This window comes from Phodopus roborovskii, unplaced genomic scaffold, assembly GCF_943737965.1.
Source record: "Phodopus roborovskii unplaced genomic scaffold, PHOROB, whole genome shotgun sequence".
Taxonomy (NCBI): domain Eukaryota; kingdom Metazoa; phylum Chordata; class Mammalia; order Rodentia; family Cricetidae; genus Phodopus; species Phodopus roborovskii.
The window spans coordinates 16,600,313-16,624,534 of NW_026125444.1; the positions used below are offsets into that span (position 1 = coordinate 16,600,313).

General features: G+C 42.3%; 2 protein-coding genes across 3 annotated transcripts in view; both read right to left on the reverse strand.

The window, feature by feature from the left end:
* Positions 1-7,577, reverse strand: part of Copg2 (COPI coat complex subunit gamma 2) — a 106,726-nt gene extending 99,149 nt beyond the window's left edge. Inside the window, exons 1-5 of one of the 2 annotated variants that reach the window (XM_051175855.1) lie at positions 7,413-7,564; positions 6,807-6,989; positions 6,286-6,338; positions 5,607-5,687; positions 2,280-2,351 (exon numbers count right to left, since the gene is read on the reverse strand). In XM_051175855.1, coding sequence (XP_051031812.1) covers positions 2,280-2,351; positions 5,607-5,687; positions 6,286-6,338; positions 6,807-6,954 — 354 coding nt within the window. In that variant the 5' untranslated portion in view covers positions 6,955-6,989; positions 7,413-7,564. Of the gene's footprint in view, positions 1-2,279; positions 2,352-5,606; positions 5,688-6,285; positions 6,339-6,806; positions 6,990-7,412 lie in introns of both variants that reach the window. The other variant, XM_051175856.1, reaches the window with a different exon arrangement.
* A 160-nt stretch (positions 7,578-7,737) lies between these two features.
* Positions 7,738-24,222, reverse strand: part of Tsga13 (testis specific 13) — a 47,969-nt gene continuing 31,484 nt past the window's right edge. Inside the window, exons 2-6 of the mRNA XM_051175905.1 lie at positions 18,707-18,778; positions 17,694-17,900; positions 12,769-12,911; positions 10,771-10,898; positions 7,738-8,001 (exon numbers count right to left, since the gene is read on the reverse strand). Coding sequence (XP_051031862.1) covers positions 7,832-8,001; positions 10,771-10,898; positions 12,769-12,911; positions 17,694-17,900; positions 18,707-18,778 — 720 coding nt within the window. The 3' untranslated portion in view covers positions 7,738-7,831. The remainder of the gene's footprint in view (positions 8,002-10,770; positions 10,899-12,768; positions 12,912-17,693; positions 17,901-18,706; positions 18,779-24,222) is intronic.

The following is a 24,222-nucleotide window of genomic DNA, read 5'->3' on the forward strand; positions in this document are numbered from 1 at the left end:
AAAAAGCTTGCTCCATGAAGATACCTATAAGGTATAAACCTTTAGATGAAACTCTAAGGAATATAAGATATAATTTACCCATATTAAAATGATAGTATCATTACAGAATCTGCAGACATTATAAAAAAAAGATTATGAACAATTCTATTTTCCATCTTCCCACAAACTCAAGCCTGTGCATGCACTCACACACATGTACAGGTGCATGCACACACATACACACACACATACAGGTGCATGCACTCACACAGAAAATTCCTTCATTATTTCCATCTTCTTCCATAAATGTCCCTATCCTTCGAATTGAAATCTTTTGTTCCCTAAGATTTGCCCTACAACTTTATTAATGAAGGCTGTTTTCTTTCTCATGGCCTCCAGACAAAAGCTACTCCTCACTGCCTTTCCAGATCTTGACGCCACCTTCTTTCAGCGCACCTCCTTCCCTTAAATGTTCTGCATTTTAAACGCCATGCCCTCATACTACATCTCCTACCAGCATTCACTACAATGGTCACTAATTTTCACTATCACAGCCTGCAGCAATGACAGCCACCACTCTTGGCTCCAACAACCCTGTTCATTCTACCATCATGTATAATAACCCCTTAATCCTGTAACTACTTGCTAACCCCAACTGGCCCAATACCAGGTACCTGACTGCAAAACCAGAGCCACATGCAGCCTTACCTGACTTTTATAAAAACAGCAGGTCTTTGGCCTATTCCAACAACTTGAAATGTCTACTTTTCTAGTCTAATTCCTAAAGAAGTACCTAATCCCATAAACTCACAATGGCTCTGTCTCTTTGATTGAACCCTGAATTTTTGGTACAGGAAGTGATTAAAGGGAATCATGTCCTAAAGGCTAGGAACTTGGAACTTTCTGTTTGGACTGAAGACATCAATAATCCTGTTTCTAGGTAATCAGGGAATGTAAATAGTCCATAGCATGAAATAACTAACATAAAGAAATATTTAAATTATCACTTGCAAAGATTTATAGAAGACAAAGTTTTGGTTAAATAAGCACGTGTTGCCAGGGTATATGTCATAAAAATTAAGTTGTTAAAAGTAATTTGTCTAGGGGGCTGATAAGATAGGCACTTGTTACAAACACTGAAGGTCTGAGTTCAATAACCGGGACCTTCACGGTGGAAGGATAGGACTGAGTATTGCAAGTTGTCCTCTGACCTCCACACAGGCACCATGGTATGTGTGCACACACACATCACATACAAATCTTTTCTTAAAAGAAAATGATGAGCTTAACAGGTTTAAATGGACAGCTGAACATCTGTGAGGGGACCAGATATCCCCTCTGGTTACATATACTATATATTATACTGCGGGGTAACAGAAACCCTTTTGCCATAACCATGTGGCCACAAAATTGGGAAAGTATATGCTGCAGGAAGTTTAATTACAAAACAAATTGAAGCCATGCCCCTGGAGAACTTGATTGGGAAGGAAGAGGATCTGAAAGTGAGGTGGAGACAGTGGGCATACTCTAACGAAGGCATCTGAAACCCCAAATTCTGCCAAGCATCTTTTGTCAACACAAGTCATCTTTGATCTGAGGGGATTGCTCTCCCTCTGCCTGACCATATACAATGGCCTCCCTTAATACAACTGTCTTACAGGGGTCTGCTGATTTTCTTGAAGAACCACTCCTAAAAGCTTTATCATCTAGACATATGGGCAGACTCAAATCCCAGGGGGTCCTGGGAACTGGACACAAAATGTATCCTGTGCTGATATACAATATGTATGAAAATAATTTGGCAAATGTAAGCTAACAGAAAGCTAAGAACTATATATCTCAGAATCCTACTCCCTGTGTGTTTCTGTATTAACCCTGGGCATAGAAGAAATCTGCCACACTCAGGAAACAGAAGGAAAGTAGGGGCAATTACCCTCTATGCACTGAGGTGACCCAGGGTAATGAGAGGCGCTACAGAGGTGCTGGCAGGCTTACTGTGTCCCCACTCCAAATCCAGCTCTTTTCAACTGCCACCCCGCTGACCAACAATCCAGGCCCACGAAAAACCTGAGTAGAAATCAACAGATGTGGACGTACAGCTATCAACTTTTTTCCCTAATGACTTCAGGAACAGTTTTATATTATATACTTTAAATCTCCCACGCTCACATATTGTTTAAAAAAAATTCCTAAGTTTTATAAATAAAAACCATCTTAAAGTAAGTGTAAACATTTCAAGTAACCCTCTTTAATTTGTAGAAAACAAATGTTTTCATCATAAAAGAATAAAAAAGACTTACATCATTAGATTGAAACAAGCGAGTCATTGCAAAGAAGGCTTCTGTAGCTTCCATAGTTCCAAAGGGCTCACCCTGAGTAAAATTTAAAACAATTTTTTAAACCAAAAAAATATAGATGGTAAGGCTTTTCTCTTTATTTCTCAAAAAATCATTGTGAATTCGGGAGAAGGTCTCTTTATAAACATTCTTGGCAACTTTTCTGCTTTCAATTTAGAACCCTGCAGGGGAGGAAAACCCTTTAGAGACTTGTTATTTAAAATAATTCAAATCAGCACACCACAGTCTGCAATTGTAGTCTCTATGTTTTTAACTGCCTCTATATCCTTCAAGGATTTACAGGTAGGCAAAACATGATAGGAAGTAGATTTTCCAATCAGCATTGAATAAGGTCACACAACCTAAAATCTGGGATTACATCTTGTAAATTTCCATAGTCTAGTGCCTGGCACATGCCCAGTACAGTGTATGGTGTGTGTGTGTGTGTGTGTGTGTCTGTGTATGTCTGTGTTATGTCTGTGTGTGTCTGTGTGTCTGTGTGTGTCTGTGTCATGTCTGTGTATGCTTATAAGGAATTCCAGAAAAAAATGGCAAAATGGTGTCCAAACCAAAAGAGAAGGATCTAGATTCCCCTTATTTTTATGTTTCAAGGTGCTATAGACACTGACCTAAAAATTCTTAGAAGCATGATTTGGAGCTTACAATTTTTGATGCGAACAACAGATTATGTAGAGACCTTGTCAAAATGCAGTCCCCTTCAGTGAAAGCTTGAGAGAACATGGCATTTTTCACTTGGTACAAACCCCCAGGCACAACAGTACTGCTGCCAACTTGGCAGTAGCTCAATTAGACAACTTAATTCACTAGTTCTCAAAACAATTCCGGTCACAGACTTCCTCAGACACTACCCTTTCAACACTTACCTCTTTCATTGACACTGGTCCTATATAGCACAGTGTTCATATTTTACATAAAATATAATTAGTCTTAACATCTATTTGCCATGAGTATAAGAAATTTGATTTAAAAAATGTCTCGTTTAGGATGAAAGACAAAGTCTAACAAAATTTAAGCCGGTGCCCAACTTGCTTATCAGCAAGGGATAATACTTTCTTACTGTGAAACTTTGCAAATACCCAAAAGCCTATGGGATTCTTCAGTCACATTAGAAAAATCTTGTTACTACTTTTGACTTAAACTCAGAATATGTGGCTCTGTCAACTCTAGTAGAAATTGTTTGTTGTTGTTGCTGTTGTTATTTGTTTTTGGTTTTTGGTTTTTTTTTTTTTTGGAGATTTTTTAATTTTTATTTATTTATTTATTTTTCCTCATAGTGTTCTACTAAGAACCAGGGAATGAGATAAAATGAATACTCCAAAACCTGTTTACATGACCAAGTTCATTCTCAATCTCCTTATCAAGATAACTGCCAACATGAGTTGCTCCAAGAAAGAGATATTGGCCAACTCTGACTTTGACTACTTTGAACCAACTCTGACTACTCCAAATTCTACTTATACAATGGAGTTAGCCACTTTGGACACAATACAATATATGTGATGCAAAGTTAAGTCAGTCAAACTGATTTTGGCTTAAACATTCCTAACATGCTACCACAGTAGGATTACATACTTATTTCTCAGTCTTCATTTGCAAACAACAAACTGTTACTATCTTTAGATTAGGTCTTTAGAGGCTGATAAGATGGCTCAGTGGATAAAGACACTTGTTACCAAGCCTGACGACTTGAGTTCAATCCCCATGGTAGAGAAACCTGATCTCCATATGCACTTGATGCAAGCACACACAACCTTAATAAGTAAGTGTAAAACAGTAAAATAAAATTTTTTCTTAGAATTTTAGTTGGTAAGTAGAACATATTTAGTATCAAATATAAATCTCTTAGGTATTCAACGTATATAGGTTTGTATGTAAATACTTACAGAGATAGATATTGTCTACAAAATAAAATCATATTTTCTAAGGTTTTAAATGTTGTGCAATTGTATTTACAGTTTAAGAAAAAAAGGAAATTAATAGCAATATTAGAACACAGAATTTAAAAAAAAAATTTATTTTTGGTTTGTCTGCTATAACACCAGTACCTAGAACAGAATATGAGATACAGCAAGTATACAATAAAACTTGCTGAGTTACAAATGGAAAGTATTTCTGTACACAAACTATGTGCCTAATACTATTATAATGGCTTATATCTGCTATTTCATTTAACTCTAATGTTTTAAAAATTGGTATTATCAAGCAGGGCGTTGGTGGCACACGCCTTTAACCCCAGCACTTGTGGGAGGCAGAGACAGGTGGATCTCTGTGAGTTTGAGGCCAGCTTGGTCTACAGAGCTAGTTCCAGGACAGGCTCTAAAGCTACAGACAAACCCTGTCTCAAAAACCAAAAACAAACCAAACCAAACCAACAAAAATTGGTATTATCATTCAGGCATCCAGGTGTGGTGACATAAACGTTTAGTCCCAGTACTCAGGAGGCAGAAGCAAGCAAATCTCTGTGAATTCAAGAACAGCCTGGTCTACAAAGCATGTTCTGGGCTATTACACAGAGAAACCATCCGGGGGGGTGGGGAGGGGTGGGGATTGGATTGTTATTACAATCCTCATTTACAGAAGAGCAGTAAGGCACGTAATGATTAAATTACTTGTCCAGAATCGAATTCTGGACAAATACAATAATAGTGTAATAATGTTACTAATATAAAACCTGAACAAAAAGACAAAACCTTCAACATATCACTATTATGCCAAATAAATATGCAAACAAAATACTTGTAGTCTGTTTGACTTTATATTGTATTTTCAAAGGATCTCAAAATACATGTAAACTGATCTAGACAGTAGGTTCAGCAGTTAAGACCACTCATTGCTCCAGGTTTGGTTCCCAGCATTGGGTGGCTCACAACCCTCTCTAACTCTAGTCTCATGGGACCTGATGCCCTCTTCTGACCTCCATGAACACCAGGCATCCATGGACACAAGATGACATGCGGGCAAAACACATAAAATAAGACTTTTAAGAATTAAGAATAATTACATGTAACCAATGTGTTCTAAGCACTATTTGTTGAATTCAAATCAAGATATTTATTGAAATGTACATATTTAGCTGGCTTAATACCTCATGAATTTAAGAATATACTCCTTGTATTAAAGAACTTTATATATTATTGTTCTAAACCACACTGTGGATTTTCCAAGTTTCATACTTTAAAAAAAAAAATTCCTACTTTTCAGTAACTACTTCATTATGGCTCATGTATTTCTATCCTAATACACAAATCTCAGGAAGTCAGAATAGTTTACCTGGTTGAGTAAGTACAGAATCTTTGTCAAGATATGCAAGCATCTTCTTGGATTGATGGGGGTTTCATTGAATATGCGTGCCTACAGAAATATGAAAAACAGTGTACTATATATAGTGTAATTTCTATCACAGAGGACAACAAATCATCTTTAGTAACATCATGTTAGTACAATATCCAAATAATGTCAGTTGTCTGTGCTCTCAAGTTATGATGGTATACAACAAATTATTGGATGTGACCTGGACTTTTCCTGTCTATACTTCCTTATTTATTCCCTTAGGTTGACTATTTCAACTATAAAGACTTTACCAGAACCTCAGTCAAGAGTTTAATATCTGTAAAGTCTTCCAATAACCTTGCGCTTAACACTACTTCTAGTATTTCATTAAAATCTCCCAGCACCTGACAGAGTCTGTAGGTCTACACGTCTATGGGTCCAGACTGTCCTTTTCCCTCTACCTGTCCTCTGCACTCCATTATACTCCTTCATTACTTTTAATATGTAAATGAAAAATGAGTTTCTTTCCTTGGCCAAATGTAGGGAAGAGTGATTTTCAGCCTGTCGGGTGTGTCTACTTCATGCTTATTTTGGGTGTCCTGACTTTAGTACCTCAGAGGTTCTTTGCCCATCATTCTCAAACAGAACTGACAAGGTACTGTACATGTCCAAGCCATACCTCCTGCAAGACAGCACTCTTCTCCAAATTCTGGAAAGGATTGGAACCACTACCTACAGGAGAAGAGAAAGAGAAGGTCTTCAGTAGATGTCCTGCAAAGACTTTTCCAGAGAAGGATATTGCATGCTTGGGAATTCTCACCTAAACAGTATGGTCCCTTGGAAGTCACAAGGACAACCATTACTAATATGCATATACGTTGGATGAAGTAATTTTGACTCTGGTACAAAGTCTGCCACTGCCATACTGAAAGAGCTTGGCCTTCTCTGGATATAGGAACCCTGTCCAAAATGAGTGCCTTCATTCCTTGCTTCCCCCTCCCCCATCCCATGGATGTTAACAAATGTGTCGTTTCCACCACCACCAAGAGTAATGAGATGACAGGACACTATGGATTTCCCTGAAAGCAAGCCCTATCGTTACGTGTTTCACACATTTACTGAAGCGGAAAAGGAACAGTTTCGCAGAGAGTCACAAATGTACAGAGGCCATGCAGGATGAGGCCATGAAGGTCCACTAACCCAACCTTCGACCACACTTGTGAGAGCAGCTACCACTGAAGAGCTGAAGATTTTTTTTTTTATTTTTGAAGAGGCTTGGCATCTTCGCCACTTGCACTGCACCACAGACAGGTATCAACACGCAAGTCACTTCTGGATGCCTGCGCATTCAATGAGCTGTGTCCCACCGGGCAGTCTTAACCCCTGGGAACAGGAGAATCAAGGCCCTTCAGAGTCCACATAAACACGCAACCCTGGCCCGGTCGAGCCCAGCCACCCCCGGCAAACAAGGGGTGCTCGCCCTGGGGCCTAACCCCACCAGCAACCCCGGGCTACCGAGACGTGCGCGCGCACCTCCTCGCCCCCCGACAGGGCCCCGCGGAGGGCCGGCTCTGAGGGGCTCGGCCGGGGGCGGGCGCGGGGGGCGGGGACGCGCCGGGGCGGAGCCGCCGAGCGCTCCGGGCCACGCCAGGGCCGGGAGCGCGCGGCCCGAGGGGAGGCCCCGGCGCCGAGGGAGGGGCTTCGGGCAGACCCCGCCGCTGCGGCCGGTCCCCGGAGCAGGTGGCTGCGGGCGAGGGGAGGGGGACCCCTGCGTCTGAGGGTGGGCGTCCGGAGCGCCGCGCGTACCAGACTCCTCGTCCTTCTTGTCGAATTTTTTAATCATCTTGGACGGCTTCCCAGCGCCCAGACCCACCGCAACCGTCCCAGGCGCCGCAGCCGGCGAGCGGAAGACGCTACAGGAAGGCCGGCCCCGTGTCCTCACGCCGGTTGGGCCGGCGGGCCGTCACTCGGGGCCAAGGCCCGCCCCCGTCGGGCATCCGTGGCCGCCCCCGCCCCCGAGGGACGCAGGCACGCCCTCCGCTCCGCCCACGGTCGCGCGGGGGCGGGGCCGGGGCCGGGCCCCGCCCCGAGGTTCGCCCCGCCCCTCGGGCCGGCATCTGCAACTCAGGTCTGAGGCAGCAAGTGTGGAACTTTATTTGGTTGGTGACTTCTCCAGGCCTCCTGAGTTCTTGGAGAGCCAGGAAGGGGACTTGAAGGATTTGTCTTCACTTAATGACAGTGGCATTTTTGATAACCCACTGCTGGGCTCTTCCATGGCGAAAGACGCTATCCCCTGGCACACTTCTGGTGGGCTTGTCTTCCAGGAGCTTTGAAAATGTCAGTGGTTCCCAAAGTATGTGCGAAGTTGGTGTCTCACCCTCTGACTTCTTGAACACTGCGACAAAGCATAGAAAACACTGAGTGTGCATCTCTGAAAGTACTAGAAGGATAATTAAAGGAAGGCGTGATGCCTTACCAAGATGGTAGACTTTGGGACTGCCATTCTTGACCTCTTATGATTCTGGATTACTTGTTCACCAAAACCCACTGCCAGTGTAGTCTTCAAATGGCTCAGTCTGCAGCCATACTGACTAACACCGAAGTAATTTAAGGGACACACCCACACTCACGTGCCCCGGTGCTTTCCCAAAATGTTTTCTCATTCTCATCCTCGACGAGCATGAATAACACAGTTTTTCTACCTTTGGCATGGATGGCATCACATTTCTAGATGGTCTTTCCCGCTCCACCTGTTCTTAGGGCGTTGTCTATTGATAAATCTTAACTACTGTCCTGGGTTCAGGGTGTGGTTTGCCTCTTGAGCAAACTAACCAGCCTATACAACTCCTACCCAGATCATCTCTCTCTCTCTGTCTGTCTCTCTGTGTCTATCTCTCTGTCTCTCTCTCTGTCTGTCTCTCTCTCTCTCTCTCTCTCTCACACACACACACACTGTCATGGGACATCATTTGGAGGCAGAGTTGATGTTAGCTTAGAAATAAACTGCCCTGGCAGACTGGTCATTATTGAAGAAATGCACCATTGTTGAGGAAATGCACCATAACTAGCTGTTTGGGTACAAAAGTAAACTAACAACTCAGGTTTGGAGAGGTCACTATTAATGGCACTAATATCATTAGAGGCTGCAGACTGACATACTACTTTATGTATGTCTATCTAGATCTTCCTGTTACTGACAGGGCTGTTGCAGAATTAAGAAAGTCTTACCCAAGTTATATTACAAATCTTAAAGGACAATTTCAAGGTAGGCATGGTTGGCTCGTGCCTTAAATCCCAGCACTAAGAAGCAAAGGCAGTCAGATTTCTGACTTTGAAGCCAGCCTGGTCTACAGAGTGGGTTCCAGGGTAGCCAGGGATAAACAGAATAACCTTGTCTTAAAAAACCAAAAGAGTAAAAGAAAAATTTTCCACCATATACAGATTTAAGCTGAATGATGTTACTAATCCTTAATAATAATATCATTTAAGATTTTACTCCATCCTGATTAAAAGTACTGTGCTAGGGACTGGAGAGATTAAGAGAACCTGTTGCCCTTGCAGAGGGTCTGGGTTCAATTCAGCAGCCACATGTTAATTCACAACCATCAGTAACTCTAGTTCCAGAGGACCTGATGCACATGTTTCTGAACCAAGCATACACGAAGTACACAGCATAGAGGCAAAGCATTCATACATAAATCAAAATTAATAAATCCAACATCAATTTTAAGTACTATGCTAATGATAGCTGCCTCATCTGGCTTATAAAGTCTAACCCATGCACATAGGGTGGAATTTCTTGTGAAAGAAATAGATGCTTCCTCTTCTATATTCTGGAGAAGGAGAGACCAGTTGTGGGATAATCTTTCTGTACACTGTGAAGATGTGTCTCTGCCAAGGCACCTTCTAATTGGTTTAATAAAGAGCTGAATGACCAATAGCCAGATAGGGGAAGATAGGCAGGACTTCTGAGAAGAGAGGGAACTTGGAAAGAATCTCAGACATGCTGAGGATAAGCCAGCAAAATGTGGAGGTAGTTGGATGTACAGTATGAGGAGAGGTAATGAGCCATGTGGCAGGACACAGATTAATTTAAAGGGCTTACTTTAAGTTAGAAGAGCAAGTTGGGAACAAGCCTAAGCTAAGGTCAAGCTTTCATAATTAAGAGTAAGTCTCTGTGTCATTATTTGGGGAATGATGGTCCAAAGAAAGCCTTACAAGAACGACCTGCTGTAGAGCCCCTCTTCTCCCTTGGACTATAGTTACCGGGAGTTCGGTAGGGACAGGGTCATGAAACCTGGCAATTCCCAAGAACAGGTAATGTAAAGGAGGCCTGTGGAAGAGGAAGGAAACTGTGGGTAGAGTGAGGCTGGGCTCTTTTAAACACGATAGACCACTCTGCTTCTTCTGATCTTTTATACATTGACCCATTTTTCTCTCTTACCACAGGTTGGCTTTAGCTGTATTTGGGGAATTAAGGAGAAGCATAGGGATAGGATGGGAGAGGTAGCAGAAGGAACAGAGAAGATTGAAGGAGCTGAGGAAACGTTATATATCATATATATATATATATGTATATGTATATATATATCCTAATATAATTATGACCTCCAAAAAATGATTGTCGTATGCTAAAGCTATGGCTGGTGAAGTCTAAAGGCTCACCAATTGCATGCCTAGTATACAGCTGTGTATTTGACACCCTGAAACCCTTCAGTGAGGCCCAACTACATAATGGAGAAAATCCAAGCACATATTTGTATAACATACAAGGCCCTTCTTGGTCTAGACTGTCTTTACCCGCCCACCCCTATGAGTGTTACCAAATGAGAGAGAAGATATGAGCATTCTTACTATGCCTTCTGTAAATACTTGTCCCAAACCCCTTCCATCCTAGTCTCACTTCTATCTAAAAGAGACTTGCATACTTTTTGTTGTTGTTTCAAGATGATATAGTTCAGAGAATTCTATATCCTCTTGAACCTTCCCGAAATTTGAGTATCAGAATAGTCTACCACCCTCTTAACTTTTCTTCTACAAGGAAAAGTAGTGTTTGGACTCATGACAAAAGATGCCAGCTCCAGCACCTCTCTAAGCCTAGTAAATTCTCACTTCAGCCAACATCTCAGTCTAGCAAACCACAGTTGGACAGAGGAGAACTTACCATCTTTCTTTGCCTCTCTTTGGCCGGCTGGAGCAAAGATGAGCTTAGGGTACATTTTTTTCTGTTTCCTCAAAGCATAGACTTCAGAATACCTCCCTTCAGTCTTGAAATCATTGTCAGTGGAAAACCTTAACCAACAAAAGTGCACTTGGTTGATCTAGAGTTGTGAGTTAATGGCTAGCCACTTAAAAGTCAGCTATATCATTAGAGATCCCAAGGAAGAAAGGACAGTGACCAGAGGGTTGGGGTGGTTGGTTTAAAAAAAAAAAAAAAAAAAAAGTGAAGGGATTGGTATACTGGTCATACAAACCTTTCAGATGATTCCAGAATCCCCTGTCTTCTCAATATTAGATAAAATCCTCTCATGGCTAGTTTCAAATAAAAAATTTTATGTTTGTTTTAAAAAATTGTTCATACATGTGTATGCATCTATGCATACAGATGCATATGTGTACATGCAAACATGGAGGCCAGAGACACGCTGTGCTTCTCAATAACTCTTATTTTGTTTTTTGAGTTTTTTGGTTGTTTGTTGAGACTTGAGACAGGGGCTCTTGTTGAACCTGGAGTTTGCTAGACTGCCTGGCCAGGAGGCTCCAGGGGTCCTCCTGCCTCTACTTCCCAGTGTTGACATTACAGGTTTGCACCACACAGCCTGGCTTTTTAACTTGGGCGCCACAGATCAAACTTAGGTCCTCCAATGAGGGCAGTGATCACTTGACTGAGCCAACTGGCCAGCCTTACTTAGTGTCCTCACAGCATTTGTGTCTCTGGTGCTGAACTTCACTTTTATTTTGCTGTCTCCTCCAAACACAGACCTTATGAATACAGTTTCCTTCACTCTTGAAAATATTGTTTCTTTCATTAGCATATAAGTGACATCATGCGTCATATTGTCTTTTGTTGTTTTGTCTTTGGAGACAGGGTTTCTCTGGGTAGCCTCTGCTGTCCTGAAACTGGCTCTGTAAACCACGCTGGCCTCAAACTCACAGCGATCTGCCTGCCTTTACCTTCGGGGTACTAGCTGGGATAAAGGCCCACACTACCACCATCCTGTTTTGTTTTTTCCTTTTTATTGGCAAAATGTTTTTTCATTAAAAAAAAAAAAAATTGATCATGATTTCTCCTCAAGTTTCTCACAGATCCTTCATCCAATTTTTTTTTTCTCATTCTCCAAAAAAGAATTAAAGGCCAGGCAGTGGTGGCGCACACCTTTGATCCCAGTACCGGAGAGGCAGAGGCAGGCAGATCTCTGTGAGTTCAAGATCGAGTGCCTAAACTACACAGAAACCCTGACTAAGAAAAACAAAACAAAACAAACAAACAAAAAACCAAAAAACAAAACAAAACAAAAAACAACACAAAAAGAATTTTAAGAAATAAAATAAGACACACAAAGCCTATAAAAATAAAAATCAAATCAATCCGAAGACCAATAAAATTCTAAAACATAGAACAATTAAATTAAGAGTCCACAAAAAATACTACTGGGTTTGTTTTGTCACGTTGGTCAATTACTCCTGGCCATGGGGCCTGCCCTGAAGTGTGGTTAATATACCTAGTGAGACTCTTGACAAAAACCAATTTTCTCTTTGCCAGCGGGAATTAATTGCAGGTAGTTTCTTGGTTAAGAGTAGGATCCCATGTCCACTTCTCGGTGCTGGGACCCTTCTGTCTAGAACCTGGTCAGGTCTTGTACCTACCAACATGGTCTCTGTGAGATCATATGTACCTCGGTCCTACTGTGTCTCCGCTACCTGATGGTAAGGCCCTATTGCTGAAGACAACGCCTATGTATTGAAACACGAAGAAGGCCTTGTGTTTTGGCATCTTCTATACAACCAAAACTACATGAGGCAGATTCTCTGTTGCAGCCTCTTCCAGTTGACCTTATCCTAAATCTCCTTGGTCTTCCATCTGGGTTTGCTAAATGATACAGCAGTTGGCACCAGGAAAAGATAAGAGGAAAAGATAGCACCGTAAGAGTGGCCACTTCACCTAAACCACTGTTGTCCCTTGGATGTAGGGTCACCTATCCGTTTCATAGGGAAGACTGGCTTCAGCTCTGGTCTTAACTTCTTTTTCTGAGGCATTGTGGGAAGGCAGAAGTTCTTGGTGGGTTTGTGCTGATCTGGAGTTTCCTGAGAGGGAAAAAAAAAAAAAAAGTAAAGGAGGAAGGAAGCTGAATCCCCGGAAGTTTACAAACGGAGCTGAGCTCCTGAACTGAATCACCATGGAGTATGTTAAAATGATGCACCCAGCCTATCAGAGGGATAAGTGAGAACTAAAAAGCCACAGGGACAGGAGTGTGAAAAGACAAGATTCGTTGTCAGGTAACTTTCCCAAAACTCCTTAGTTATGGGCTCCTGAAAATGATGGCCGAGGGAGTTCCGGGGTTAGTGGAAAGCGTTTATGGCAGTCAGGCTGTGTGCCCTGCCCTAAGTTACTCCATACTGTGTAAAAACAGTCACTTTCCAGCTGGGCTGTTCCTTGGCTGACTCCTTGAGTCCTTGGCTTCATTTTGAGCATAAATGCGGTGGAGGAGGAATCTGTATTTCATAGCACACATAGAAAACATCTCCCTTTCAGCACCAAACCCTGAGGCAGACTGGCAAATAACTCACTCCTAAAGCTGAAAGGTAAAACCATATGGAAAAACCTGAGACTTTACTGGACACACCAGACCAGTGGCTCTCTCCTGAATGCCATAAAGACGAAGACACCTAACACCGAGATGGTGGCAGCTCCAGAGACCGGTCATGAGACCAGTGTGTGTGCCAAGGGACTGACTGACAGGTTGAGGGCATCTCCACCATTTGGCAAGGCTTACTTGATTTCCTGCCTATCCACCCATTCCTTCATCCCTGCTCCACCTCATCTCCATGGTCCTGTGCCTCTGCAGCCTAACTGGACCCTGTACCACTGCCAGTTAGCACTGTGCTTCCGGTAGCTTTCCAACTGGGTTCTTCTCCAAATGGATTGTTAATCTTAGCGTTTATACCTGTACTAGCTCTCTGCCTCCAGTAAGCTCTCTTTAAACTTCTTAAACTCTGAAGCCTTTAGAACCCCTTTTCCAGCCATTCTGAAACCTTTATATTTATAGATGGATAGAGGCATAGACAGATTCACTGTGTGACATGTAATGTGTACAAAATTGAAAGGGTTTTTTTGTTTTGTTTTTAGTAGTTAAGACTGTAATAAAACAATCTGTGTTTGCCAGCAGCCAGCTATCAAGGGAAATCAGGACTGCTTGGCAAATTGCAGCCAACCAAAGAAAGCAAAGTCACTTGTGAGTTTATTGTTATTCAATGAATTCTGACATTGGGTAAAGACACAGACGTGCCTGTCTGTGTCTCGGACATAGCACACTTAGACCCAATCAGTGAACTGCTTGGGAGACCAAATCTTTAACAACAAACTGGGGAACAGACCCATGGAACACTACCTTCCTTCCTTGGAGATAGCTGCCTTATCTACTACATTCTTTTTTCAGCTGAGGAAAAGCTATAGAATGAAAGGTCTTATGAGGTAATAATTTTACCATTCCTAAAAGTCATACAACCAGAAGCTTTCAGACTCTTAAAAGTCATCCAGTGTGACTGTCCATTGGCACTCATACACTCATATCCCATCAGTAATCTCCCTGCCAAGTGATCCCATTGTCCTTTATCAAAAAAAAAAAAAAAAAAAAAAAAAAAAAAAAAGCAAAAACACACAACAGCACTTGCTGTCCAAGCCTGAGCTTCAACCCTAGAATTAATTCCAGAGTTATCTTCTGATTTCTACATGGGAGCTAATATATGCATGCCTGTTCTGCCTCCTTCTCATGTAACACACACACACACACACCATCATCATCATCATGATCATCATCATGACAGTGGTGCTCATAATAAGCTTCCTCTTCAATCAACCAATATCCATATCTCCTTGTAGCTTTCTCCAAAATAGTTCAAACAGAATGAATCCGGTGCCTCTTGCATAACGTGCTCAAAGCTGGTGCTATCCACCACATTCCTCCTAGGCTCCGTTTCTCCTAAGATAAGCATCATCAACTATTTGAACTGTTCTTCACCTGCCCTAGTTTGAATTGCCTTATTCCCCTGCTTTATCTCACTAGAGAAAGTCCTGATCAATGTTTCCCTGCTGTGAGGCCATGTAAAAGGAGACCAGTATGCCAGGAGCAGCAATTACATGCTATTTCCCCAGCCCTGAATATCTATTGAAGAGTCACAACCTCTCCTGAGAGAGAACATCATTCAGATGACACTATCTAAAACTCCCACTCACATCCCATTTCCTTGTCCTGGCTTTCTAAGCACCTGTCACATTATGTGTGATCTGTGTGTTTGCTTCTTTGCCTGCAGTCTGCATAGATGTCATTAAGCTTATACTTCAGCAAAGCAAAGACTTCGGTCCCAACGCACCCTGAGTCCCTTAGCCTTCTTAGGGTCTGGCACATAGTAGAAGAGACAGAGCTATCGATTGACATGTTGAGCTCTTAGCTTCATAATTTTAAAATCTTTTCAAACATACTTGGAGTTGCCACCAAGCTGTTGTTTTTTTCATTCTAAACTCCTTCTCTTTAAGCTGGTCCAGTTTGAAGACACAGGACTCTCTTTCAAGCTTGTAGGTAGCAAGGCAACAGCAGAAGCTAGAAACTATGACAGAGTTAATGGTCCTGCCATTAACAACAGCAGATCCCTGACCTCAGGGCAAAAAGAAAAAGTAGCTAAGGGTGGCGAGACAGCTCGATGGCTAAGGTAGATAAAGGCGCTTATTGCCAAGCCTGGTGATTTTATTTCCATCCCCATAATTACATGATGGAAAGAGAGAGCCTACCCTGGCAGGTTGTCCTCTAACCTCCACATGTCACTCCCTCGCCTCTCAAAAGCAAAGGCTGTTTTTTCTCTTTAAAAATGTAAATGCAAAGAAAATAAGCAAGAACTAAAAGTTATTTGGGATTCAAGATGGCGCTAGTGGAGCCTTCCTAGTTGTCTTAACCATAACATATTGATACATCCTTTCTCTATTCCTGTCTGTCTTCCTCCTCCACCACTTTCCTCTTTCCCTCTCTCCCCTCCATCTTCTCAAACTCTGAAATGTCTATTGCCCTTTTGTAACCTGCATATATACACATATAGAGATAAATACAAGGGTTACAATAGTTGATTCTATCTCTCTCTCTCCCAGACGCCTGTTCCTTCCTTCCCTGTAACTTCAACCACGTACATTCCTGGCCCTTGAACTACCCCTTTTCCCCATGGTTTCATTCTTTGATGGCATCTCTCTATGTGCCCTTTCAATTTTCATTCCCATTGCCTTAATCTTTGCCTTTTCTAACTCAGGTGCTTAGAAATGAAAATCTGTGATTTCCTCGGGGATTTGGTGGCTAGTATATTGGTTGGTTTAGTTTTGGTTTCTTTGGGTTTGGAGTTACCAGCCTGCACCTCAGGTCAGTAAACAGTCTAGGAATTTTGTTTCACTAGATCTTGTATCCATGCCTGGTCCATACTATGAGTAGAGATAGGGTTATAGTGTGTTTTAAAAAAAGTCACTTAGGCATTCTCACGGGAGACAGTGCTAGGACCACAGATACTTAGAAGGGACCGAGAGCAACAATCATTGATGTGTCTTCCCACAGACTAGAATCTAGACTAGAATCTATACTGTGCCTGGGCACTAGGACTGCCGCTCATGAGGACCCTCGGGTCCTACACCTGACCCACGAGGGACAGCTTTGGGGAGAAAGCTTTTCCTGCACTCAGGCTACATGTTTGCTTTGTTCCCTGCTCTGTGTTAAGGACGCCAGTCCTCGTCCACGTTTGTTTGTTTGTTTGTTTGTTTTTCTCGGAAACACGTTACACCCACTATCACCACACGATAAACACTGAAGTTACTGTCAAAGGGCACAAATTCTGAGACCCAGGGGGCCACAGGCGTTGCATTCATGAGCTCTTTTTCAGGACACACCGCTGCGTTTTGGCATCGCTCAGTGCCAGCCACGCAGTCACTACAAAAGCCCTAACTTTCAACTCATGTTTTGCTATAAGGAGAGGTCTTTGGGCTATCCCACTCCCGGACGCTAATCTGTTAGATTCTCTTGTTTGTACTTTCACTTACTTAATTTCTTCCTATTAGATTGGGGCCCCGCACTCCAGGCTGTCAACAACTTCCTTAGCTCCTGACTCCCAAATATCTCTTAAATCAATTTTCCTCACTGTCTCTGCTATTTCGTTCAAATTTTCTGTATTGTTTATCTCGACTATTAAAGTAATAGCATATCCTATCTGCCTGGCTTTTGTCTCTTCTGTAACTAATGCACCTTTCTTCACCCTGCAAATGCTCTTCCTAAAACACAAATTTGATTACACCCTTTTATCTCCAGCCACTTTCCCGTTTATATTTCTATGAACGTGCTTCTCATGTCCCCAAGCTCTTCTCCTATTGTTTTGTAGTGAGTCACCTCCTTTTCCCCAACCGGAGCTTCCTCTCTTGTCTATATAATTTCTATATCTTAAGTATTCTTGGATTCTTCATATGTCCTGGTCAGTAGAATTATTTTAATGTGTATTACTTCTCAATCTATTGGACTCTCAGATACTTCAAGGTAGAATTTGTCCTAGGATCATCTTCATAGTCTAGTCCTAGTTTTTAGCTTACTGAAAATGTTCAGCAATTAGTTTTTTATGTGTCATTTTGTTTTGTTTTGAGACAGTAGGGTCTTTCTATGTAGCCCACACAGACTTTACACTCACAGCTATTCCGATTTCATGAAACATATGACCAGGCATGAGAAGGAGGTAGGTGGCATCTTGGTAACCCTTCTGTAGGTTCAGTTGGCTTTCCCTGTGACTACTCTATTCCCTGCCTCCCTCGGGTCCATGCATAGGCTGCCAGGAGACCTGCTTGGACACCATTACCTTGAACTGAAACTCCGGGGGAAAGTATTTTGGAGCACCATCGTTTTCCTGCGAGCTGATGGAGCAGGGAGGTGGGTTGTTGGTCATGAGCAGTAAGGTCATATCCTGATCATACTCTGTCACTTTTATCATGAAACTTCTGATTTTCTTCCTTTGGGTCAGGAATCTTTCCAGTTTACTGGGCTTCAAATGTTCATAGTATTTGGTCTGAGTAGAGAGAAAGGTTTCCAGACAAAGGGATTAGGGTCAAGGGAGGACTAAGGAATCAGTTGGCCAATTTTTACCCCTCTGTATGGTAGGCTAGGAGGATGAGCAGGGCCTGAATAACCCTGCCTTTATGTTTGTTGATTTCAAACTTTTGGAAGCTCTCTGTCACAGCCTTCCTTTAGAGCTGCAAGTAAACTAGGGGCCTGGGGAAATGCACCGGAAGGGTTTCCATAGTAACAGAACAAGATGATTAAAGTCACAAAAAGAAAAAGAAGAAGAAGAAAAAAAGATAGCATCTAGCCCTAGTGGCATAAAGAGAAGTTGTCTGTGGCTGGCCTGATTGGCCTTCCTCTCCCTGTCTCTGAGGCAGAGGGGAAACCCCAGAAGCTCAGCTTTCTCTTATTTCCAGCAACCTCTCTCCCCAGGCACAGGCATTATTAACCAGCTATAGAACAGTTAAAAGGGAAAGACAGTCACGAAGCACAGTGCATCTCCGAAGGGTATGGGTGGAGAAGGGGCAGTCACCACCCCGCGTGCTTTTCTCTGACTAGGGAAACTAGAGAGGAAGGGAGGGAGGAAGCATGAATTACGCATACTTTCCCGATTATGTTTTCTCTACTGAAGAATTAAATGAGCTGCCACCACTTTCTCCCCAGTCTATCCCCTCCCACCTCACAATCAGACCCCGTCCCCCACCCTGGAAAATGGGGGATTTTTATTAGGGGTGCTCTGTGCTTGGAGCTCTGGACCCACTGCTGTAACTTACCCTTAGAGGGCTTGGGGGCGTGGCACGCTTTTCCACCTACCATATTTGGATGGACTGTGTAGTGTTTGAGGTTCTTGAGGACAAATTTGGATTGCCCAGTCACATCATATGGCTGAAGAGAAGAAACACAATTTAGTGGTCTCAAGTCACATCTCCTCCCCCCTCCCCAGCCCCGCAGCCCCTCGTGTGTGTGTGTGTGTGTATGTGTGTGTGTGTGTGTGTGTGTGTGTGAGTGTGAGTGTGAGTGTAGGTATCTTTCTCTCCACTTTATTTTTTTGAGACAGTGTCTCTGAATCCGGAGCTTCCTGATTCAGCTAGACTGCGTGGCAAGCAAGCTCTGGAATCCTCCTGTCTCTTGGCCCTTCCTCCAAAATACTGGAGTTATGGACCCACACTACCACATTTTAAAAAAAAATTTAAAGGCTGGATTTCATGCATCCAAGGCTAAATTCCTATCCTCCTGCCTCCACCACTTAAGTATGGGTTCCAGGCTTGCAACATGCCTGGACTATCTGGTACTGGGGATTTAACGAGGGCTTTGTACATGCCAGGCAAGCACTCCACCAACTGAGCCAAATTCCCACCCCTGACCTGGGAGTCGGAACTCAGGTCCTTCACACTTGCTGTGTGAACACATTACCTACTGAGCTTTCTATCTAGTGCCCAAGTCACACCCACTAAACGGCATGGCCTCATTTCAGTCTCACTAAGAGGGTCTTTTCTAGACACTAAGCAAGGAGAAACTATTCTGCCTGTGTTATGTTCTGAGGTTTTTGGAACAAGGTCTACAGCCAGGAGAGCAGGATTCAGAAAGCCTGAGATATGGGAAGAAGTTTGTAGATGGTAATGTGAACCTGCCTTAGAAATTTTATATAAGGGAACTAGAGAGCTAACTCAATCCAGGAAAGTATTTGCCATGTGAGCAAGAGACCCAAAACAGCCCCAAAAGAAGCCACGCATCAAGACACATGATGGCAATCCCAGCTCTGGGGAGGCAAATACAGGTAGAACCCTGGTGCTCTTTGACTAGCCAGCTTAGCCTAACCAGAGATGCCGGATACCAGTGAGAGACTGTCTCAAAAAACTAGATGGGTGGTCCCAGGGAGCAAAATCTTGGGGTGACTTGTCTCCATTCATATATGCACACATACCCTCAACCCCCATAGACCCTCACACCCATGAGCACACACACACACACACACACACACACACACACACACACACACACTGCTGCATAGGCTACAGACTAGTGGACAAGAGGAATCACACTTTCCCCTTCCTTTTTCCTGTGCAGGAGTAAGATCAGGTAACATCAACCAAGAGGCTAACCCAGGCTAAGCTCTAAGCAGAAAACTACAAAAGGACAAAAGCCAAGAGGTGTGGATTCCAGGGGCCTCCAAGGACAACTCTGGCAACTGAGCTGGAAACTGACACAGAAGAGAAAACAGAGAGCATTTTTCATTTCTAAATATCTCTGCAAATATAATTCTTTTAGAGATGTTAAAAAAAATAGTTAACTTTTGATGTCCCTTCTGTGTAGTACTTAGCATCACTGGATTGGTGGGAACACTGCTATTTGGATTGTTAAGAGTGTCCTGTCTGATAAAGGAAGGGCTCCTGCCCATGTACTTAGCCCTGGGTTATCCAAAGTTGAAAAAAAAAAGTAGGAAGAACACAGGAGAGAGGGACCATGAATCACCCACCTTCTTAGCACACTCAGAAATCAGAATACAAGGAGATAAGCTTAATCCTGTGTTTGGAGCATCAGTTTGGAAGAGGCCATCCTCCAAAGAGTTAGGATGGGGTTCTGGGAAAAGGAGGTATGCACTGGAAAGTGAATAAAGCTAAAAGCAGATGGAGATGAAGGAGACAGCAAGAATCGGGCGGAACCATAGGAGGAAAGAACATAATGTACTTCAGGGGAAAACTGCCAGGCCTTGTGGCTTTTGAGTTAGATCAGGACTGAAAGCATCATCAGCCCAGCCTTTTCTGTTAGGAAGGGCGAGGAGAAATAAGGGGCAAATCCAAAGAATTAACCGTTTTGTTTTTAACTTTTGGAAAACTAACGTCTACTTGTTCTAAAACAAAAGTTATGTAAAACCTGCTTCACAAGCTTTCTGTCTGATGAATATATTAGAAAACTTAGAAAATTCTGTTGGGGAAAAGGTTTGAAGGCTTTTTTCCCCTTGAAAATGCTTTAAAGTTCATTTTAGGAGGGAAAAGTCTGTGAGGAAAACATTTTAACTTCTGGACTTTGCTGAGAATTGAGGCTCTGCTCCAAATCAGCCTGCCGCAATTGACCAAACCTAACAATTGGAGTATGTTTTTAATTTTGTCAAGTTGACTTACACTATTATCCCTGGTGAAATAAAAGCTGGCTTCAAAAATTCACTTGAATATGATAATCTTGGGAAAGCCACCAAGATAGACAATGGAATTTCGCTATAAGCAGTGACCTTGGAAGCCTTGTGCACTGCTGGTGGAAGTGTAAACTAATGCAGCCACCATGTAAGACCGTGTGGAAGTTTCGCCAGAGAATTAAAAGCAGGGCTACCATAGCTATACTAGCCCCAAACCAACAGACCACAGAGACCTATGCATATCCATGCTTATTGCTATACCATTCACAATGGCTAAGGGGTGGAAAACAGTCCAGGTATCCAATAAATGAGTGGATAAAGAAGTTGTGGTCTATACACACAATGAATCTTATTTAGCTTTAGAGAAGAATGCAATTATGGCAGGTTCAGGAAAATGAATGGGAGCCCACTATGTTAAGTAAAACAAGCCACACTCAGAGGGATAAAAGCGCTTGCTTTTCTTTCATATACAGAAATAAGATTTAAATGTGTGCTTGTGGTGTGTGGTGGGGTGAGAGCAGGAAAGAGATCAGCAATGGGAGGAAGAGATCTCAAAGTGGTGGGTGTTCTAGTTTCCTTCTGGTGCTATGATAAAAACACACTGATAAGAAAGCAACTTAGGGCAAAACCAGATTCTCATTGGGCTTATACTTCCAAGTCATAGTCCACTTTTGGGAGAAGACGCGGCAGGGACCTACAGCAGAAACCATGAAGGAATTGCTGGCTCACCCCCAGGCTTATGCTGAGCTAGCTTTCTAGCCCAGAGTATTTTCCCAGGGAACGGTGATGCCCACAGGGGACTGCACCTTTCTATATCAATTAACCATCAGACCAACCCTACAGACATGCCCACAGGTCAATGTGATCTGGGTGATTCCTCATTTGAGACTACCTTCTAGGTGACTCTAGGCTGTGTCAAGTTGACAAAAAGGAAGTAGATTATAGGATATAGGTGACATGAACACAGAAGAGAGTACTGCTTCAGAGAGAAGAAATGGGTCAGCAAGAGGAAGATAGGAAACATGGATAAAGAGTAGCAGGAGGGAGACAAATAGGAATAAACCATAATGACATATACATATGGCACATTCAATGCCTATTGAAACTTACTACTTTGCCAAGCTTAGAGGCATAGGCTTATGGTCTTGGTTTCTCCAGAGGCAGAGGCATAGGCAGAGTTCAGGGTTACACTGGGCGACTTTGTAAGACCCTGTATTAAAAAGTTTAAAAAAAAAAAAAAAGGAAGAAAAGTTTGCCGGGTGGTGGTGGCACATGTCTTTAATCCCAGCATTCAAGAGACAGAGGCAGGCAGATATCTGTGAGTTTGAGGCCAGTGGGATCTACAGAGTAGTGAGTTCCAGGACAGGCTCCAAAGCTACAGAGAAACCCTGTGTCTCATTAAAAAACAAAAACAAAAACAAAAAAACAGGGGTATGGAGACAGCTCAGTGGTGGAGTGATTGGTATACATGGTTTTATCTCCAGTACTACAAAACAAACAAACAAAACATTACTTTGTATGCTAACTTTAAAAATCAATTAAAAGTGACATAAAAAGTAGCCTTGGTATCTAGGTGAATTAGAATTTAGTATGCTCTAAGGAAAGTTACCTGTTTTTTGGGTTTTGAGTCTTGATTTGTTGCTTACATGTCCTTGTTGCCCCTGCTTAACTTCTCTCTTTCTTTTTCATAAAATAAAATAATACAAATTCTTTGTTTCTTTTTGCTTTTATATAGGAAGTTTATAAAGCTACTGTTCGTAAGATATTAAGCAATCCCAAGGAAAACTGGCATAGGATAGATAGTACTGTGTTTTCTTACCTCGTCACCATCTGGAACTATTTTTCTCTCAAATTTAATAGAGACATTTCCCACTGTCTTTGAATCCCTGTCAATGAGAAACCTGAAAAACAGTGGAACATCCAGTTGTGTTACTGACTCAAGTATCCCAGCTTTCTGCATGCTCTCAACCTCTGTTTAAATTTGGGGGCTTAATTTGGGAGATTACTAATTTAGGAGCTCATGAATTGAATAGAACTCTTAGCCAGCTTGCATGCTGAGAAAAAATTTAAGATGAATGGTTAAACAAATACAGACTTCTACAGGGTATACTGGCATCCAGTAGGTTAAGTTTTTGTTGTTGTTGTTTTGGTTTTTCTAGAAGGGTTTCTCTGTGGCTCTGGAGCCTGTCCTGGAACTAGCTCTTGTAGTCGAGGCTGGTCTCGAACTCACAGAGATCTGCCTGCCTCTGCCTCCCAAGTGCTGGGATTAAAGGTGTGCGCCACCACTGCCTGGCACCTATTTTAACAGGAGTTTTGGATCCCTCAAAGAAGTTGCTTTAGAAGAATGCCCAAGGAAAGTCTTGCAGACAGCTAGACTATCATAATACCTTAAAAACCACCTATGACTATTTTGAATACTTACCTGCTTGTCCTTCGTATTGATATGCCCTGACTTTGCTAGAGATGGCCAATTGGCCAGTCATGGGAAGGAATATAGCTAGGGAACATCATAACTAACTTTCTGATTCCTGTTGGCTTTGCTTGGATTAATGGTCAAATAATTTTCCTAACCACATCTAAATGTTTCTTTTCCTAGAACTAGGGTAGTAGAAAATAGTCATCAATGGCAAAGTTTGCTATACTGTTATGTCACTTACTTTTGCATCTTTCACCAGGTACCACTTCCTTTTGAGGGGAAGGAGGAAGTTGCAATACCTAATAATAAAGTATTCTGGAGTCCTTGACTGGTCTTTTCCCATTGGTGACCGGACCTAGGGACTTGTACTGGCTAAACAAGGCCCTACTGCTGAGCTACATTCCTAGTCCTCCAAATTCAGACCAAGCCTATTGGATAGGTTTAAATAAGTTCACTTTGACTAAACATCTTAAAATGTGTTCCTTTTTGATATATTCTCTTACTATAAGTACATAATAATACTGTTGCATCATTTTTATTGTAGCACTTTTCAAAATAATTTGTGTGTGTGTGTGTGTGTGTGTGTGTGTGTGTGTGTACAAAATAGCTCAGAATCTCATACTTAGCCTTGAACTACACAAAAAGCTCTTCAATATCCCAGCAGTACTCATCTTGAAGCTCCTGGTGCTTTCTTTGTGGCGAATTCCTTTTGTTGCTACACAAAACACAGTTCCAACTCTGTTTTGTTTTGTTCTGCAAACAGTTGGTCAACTAAAAAAA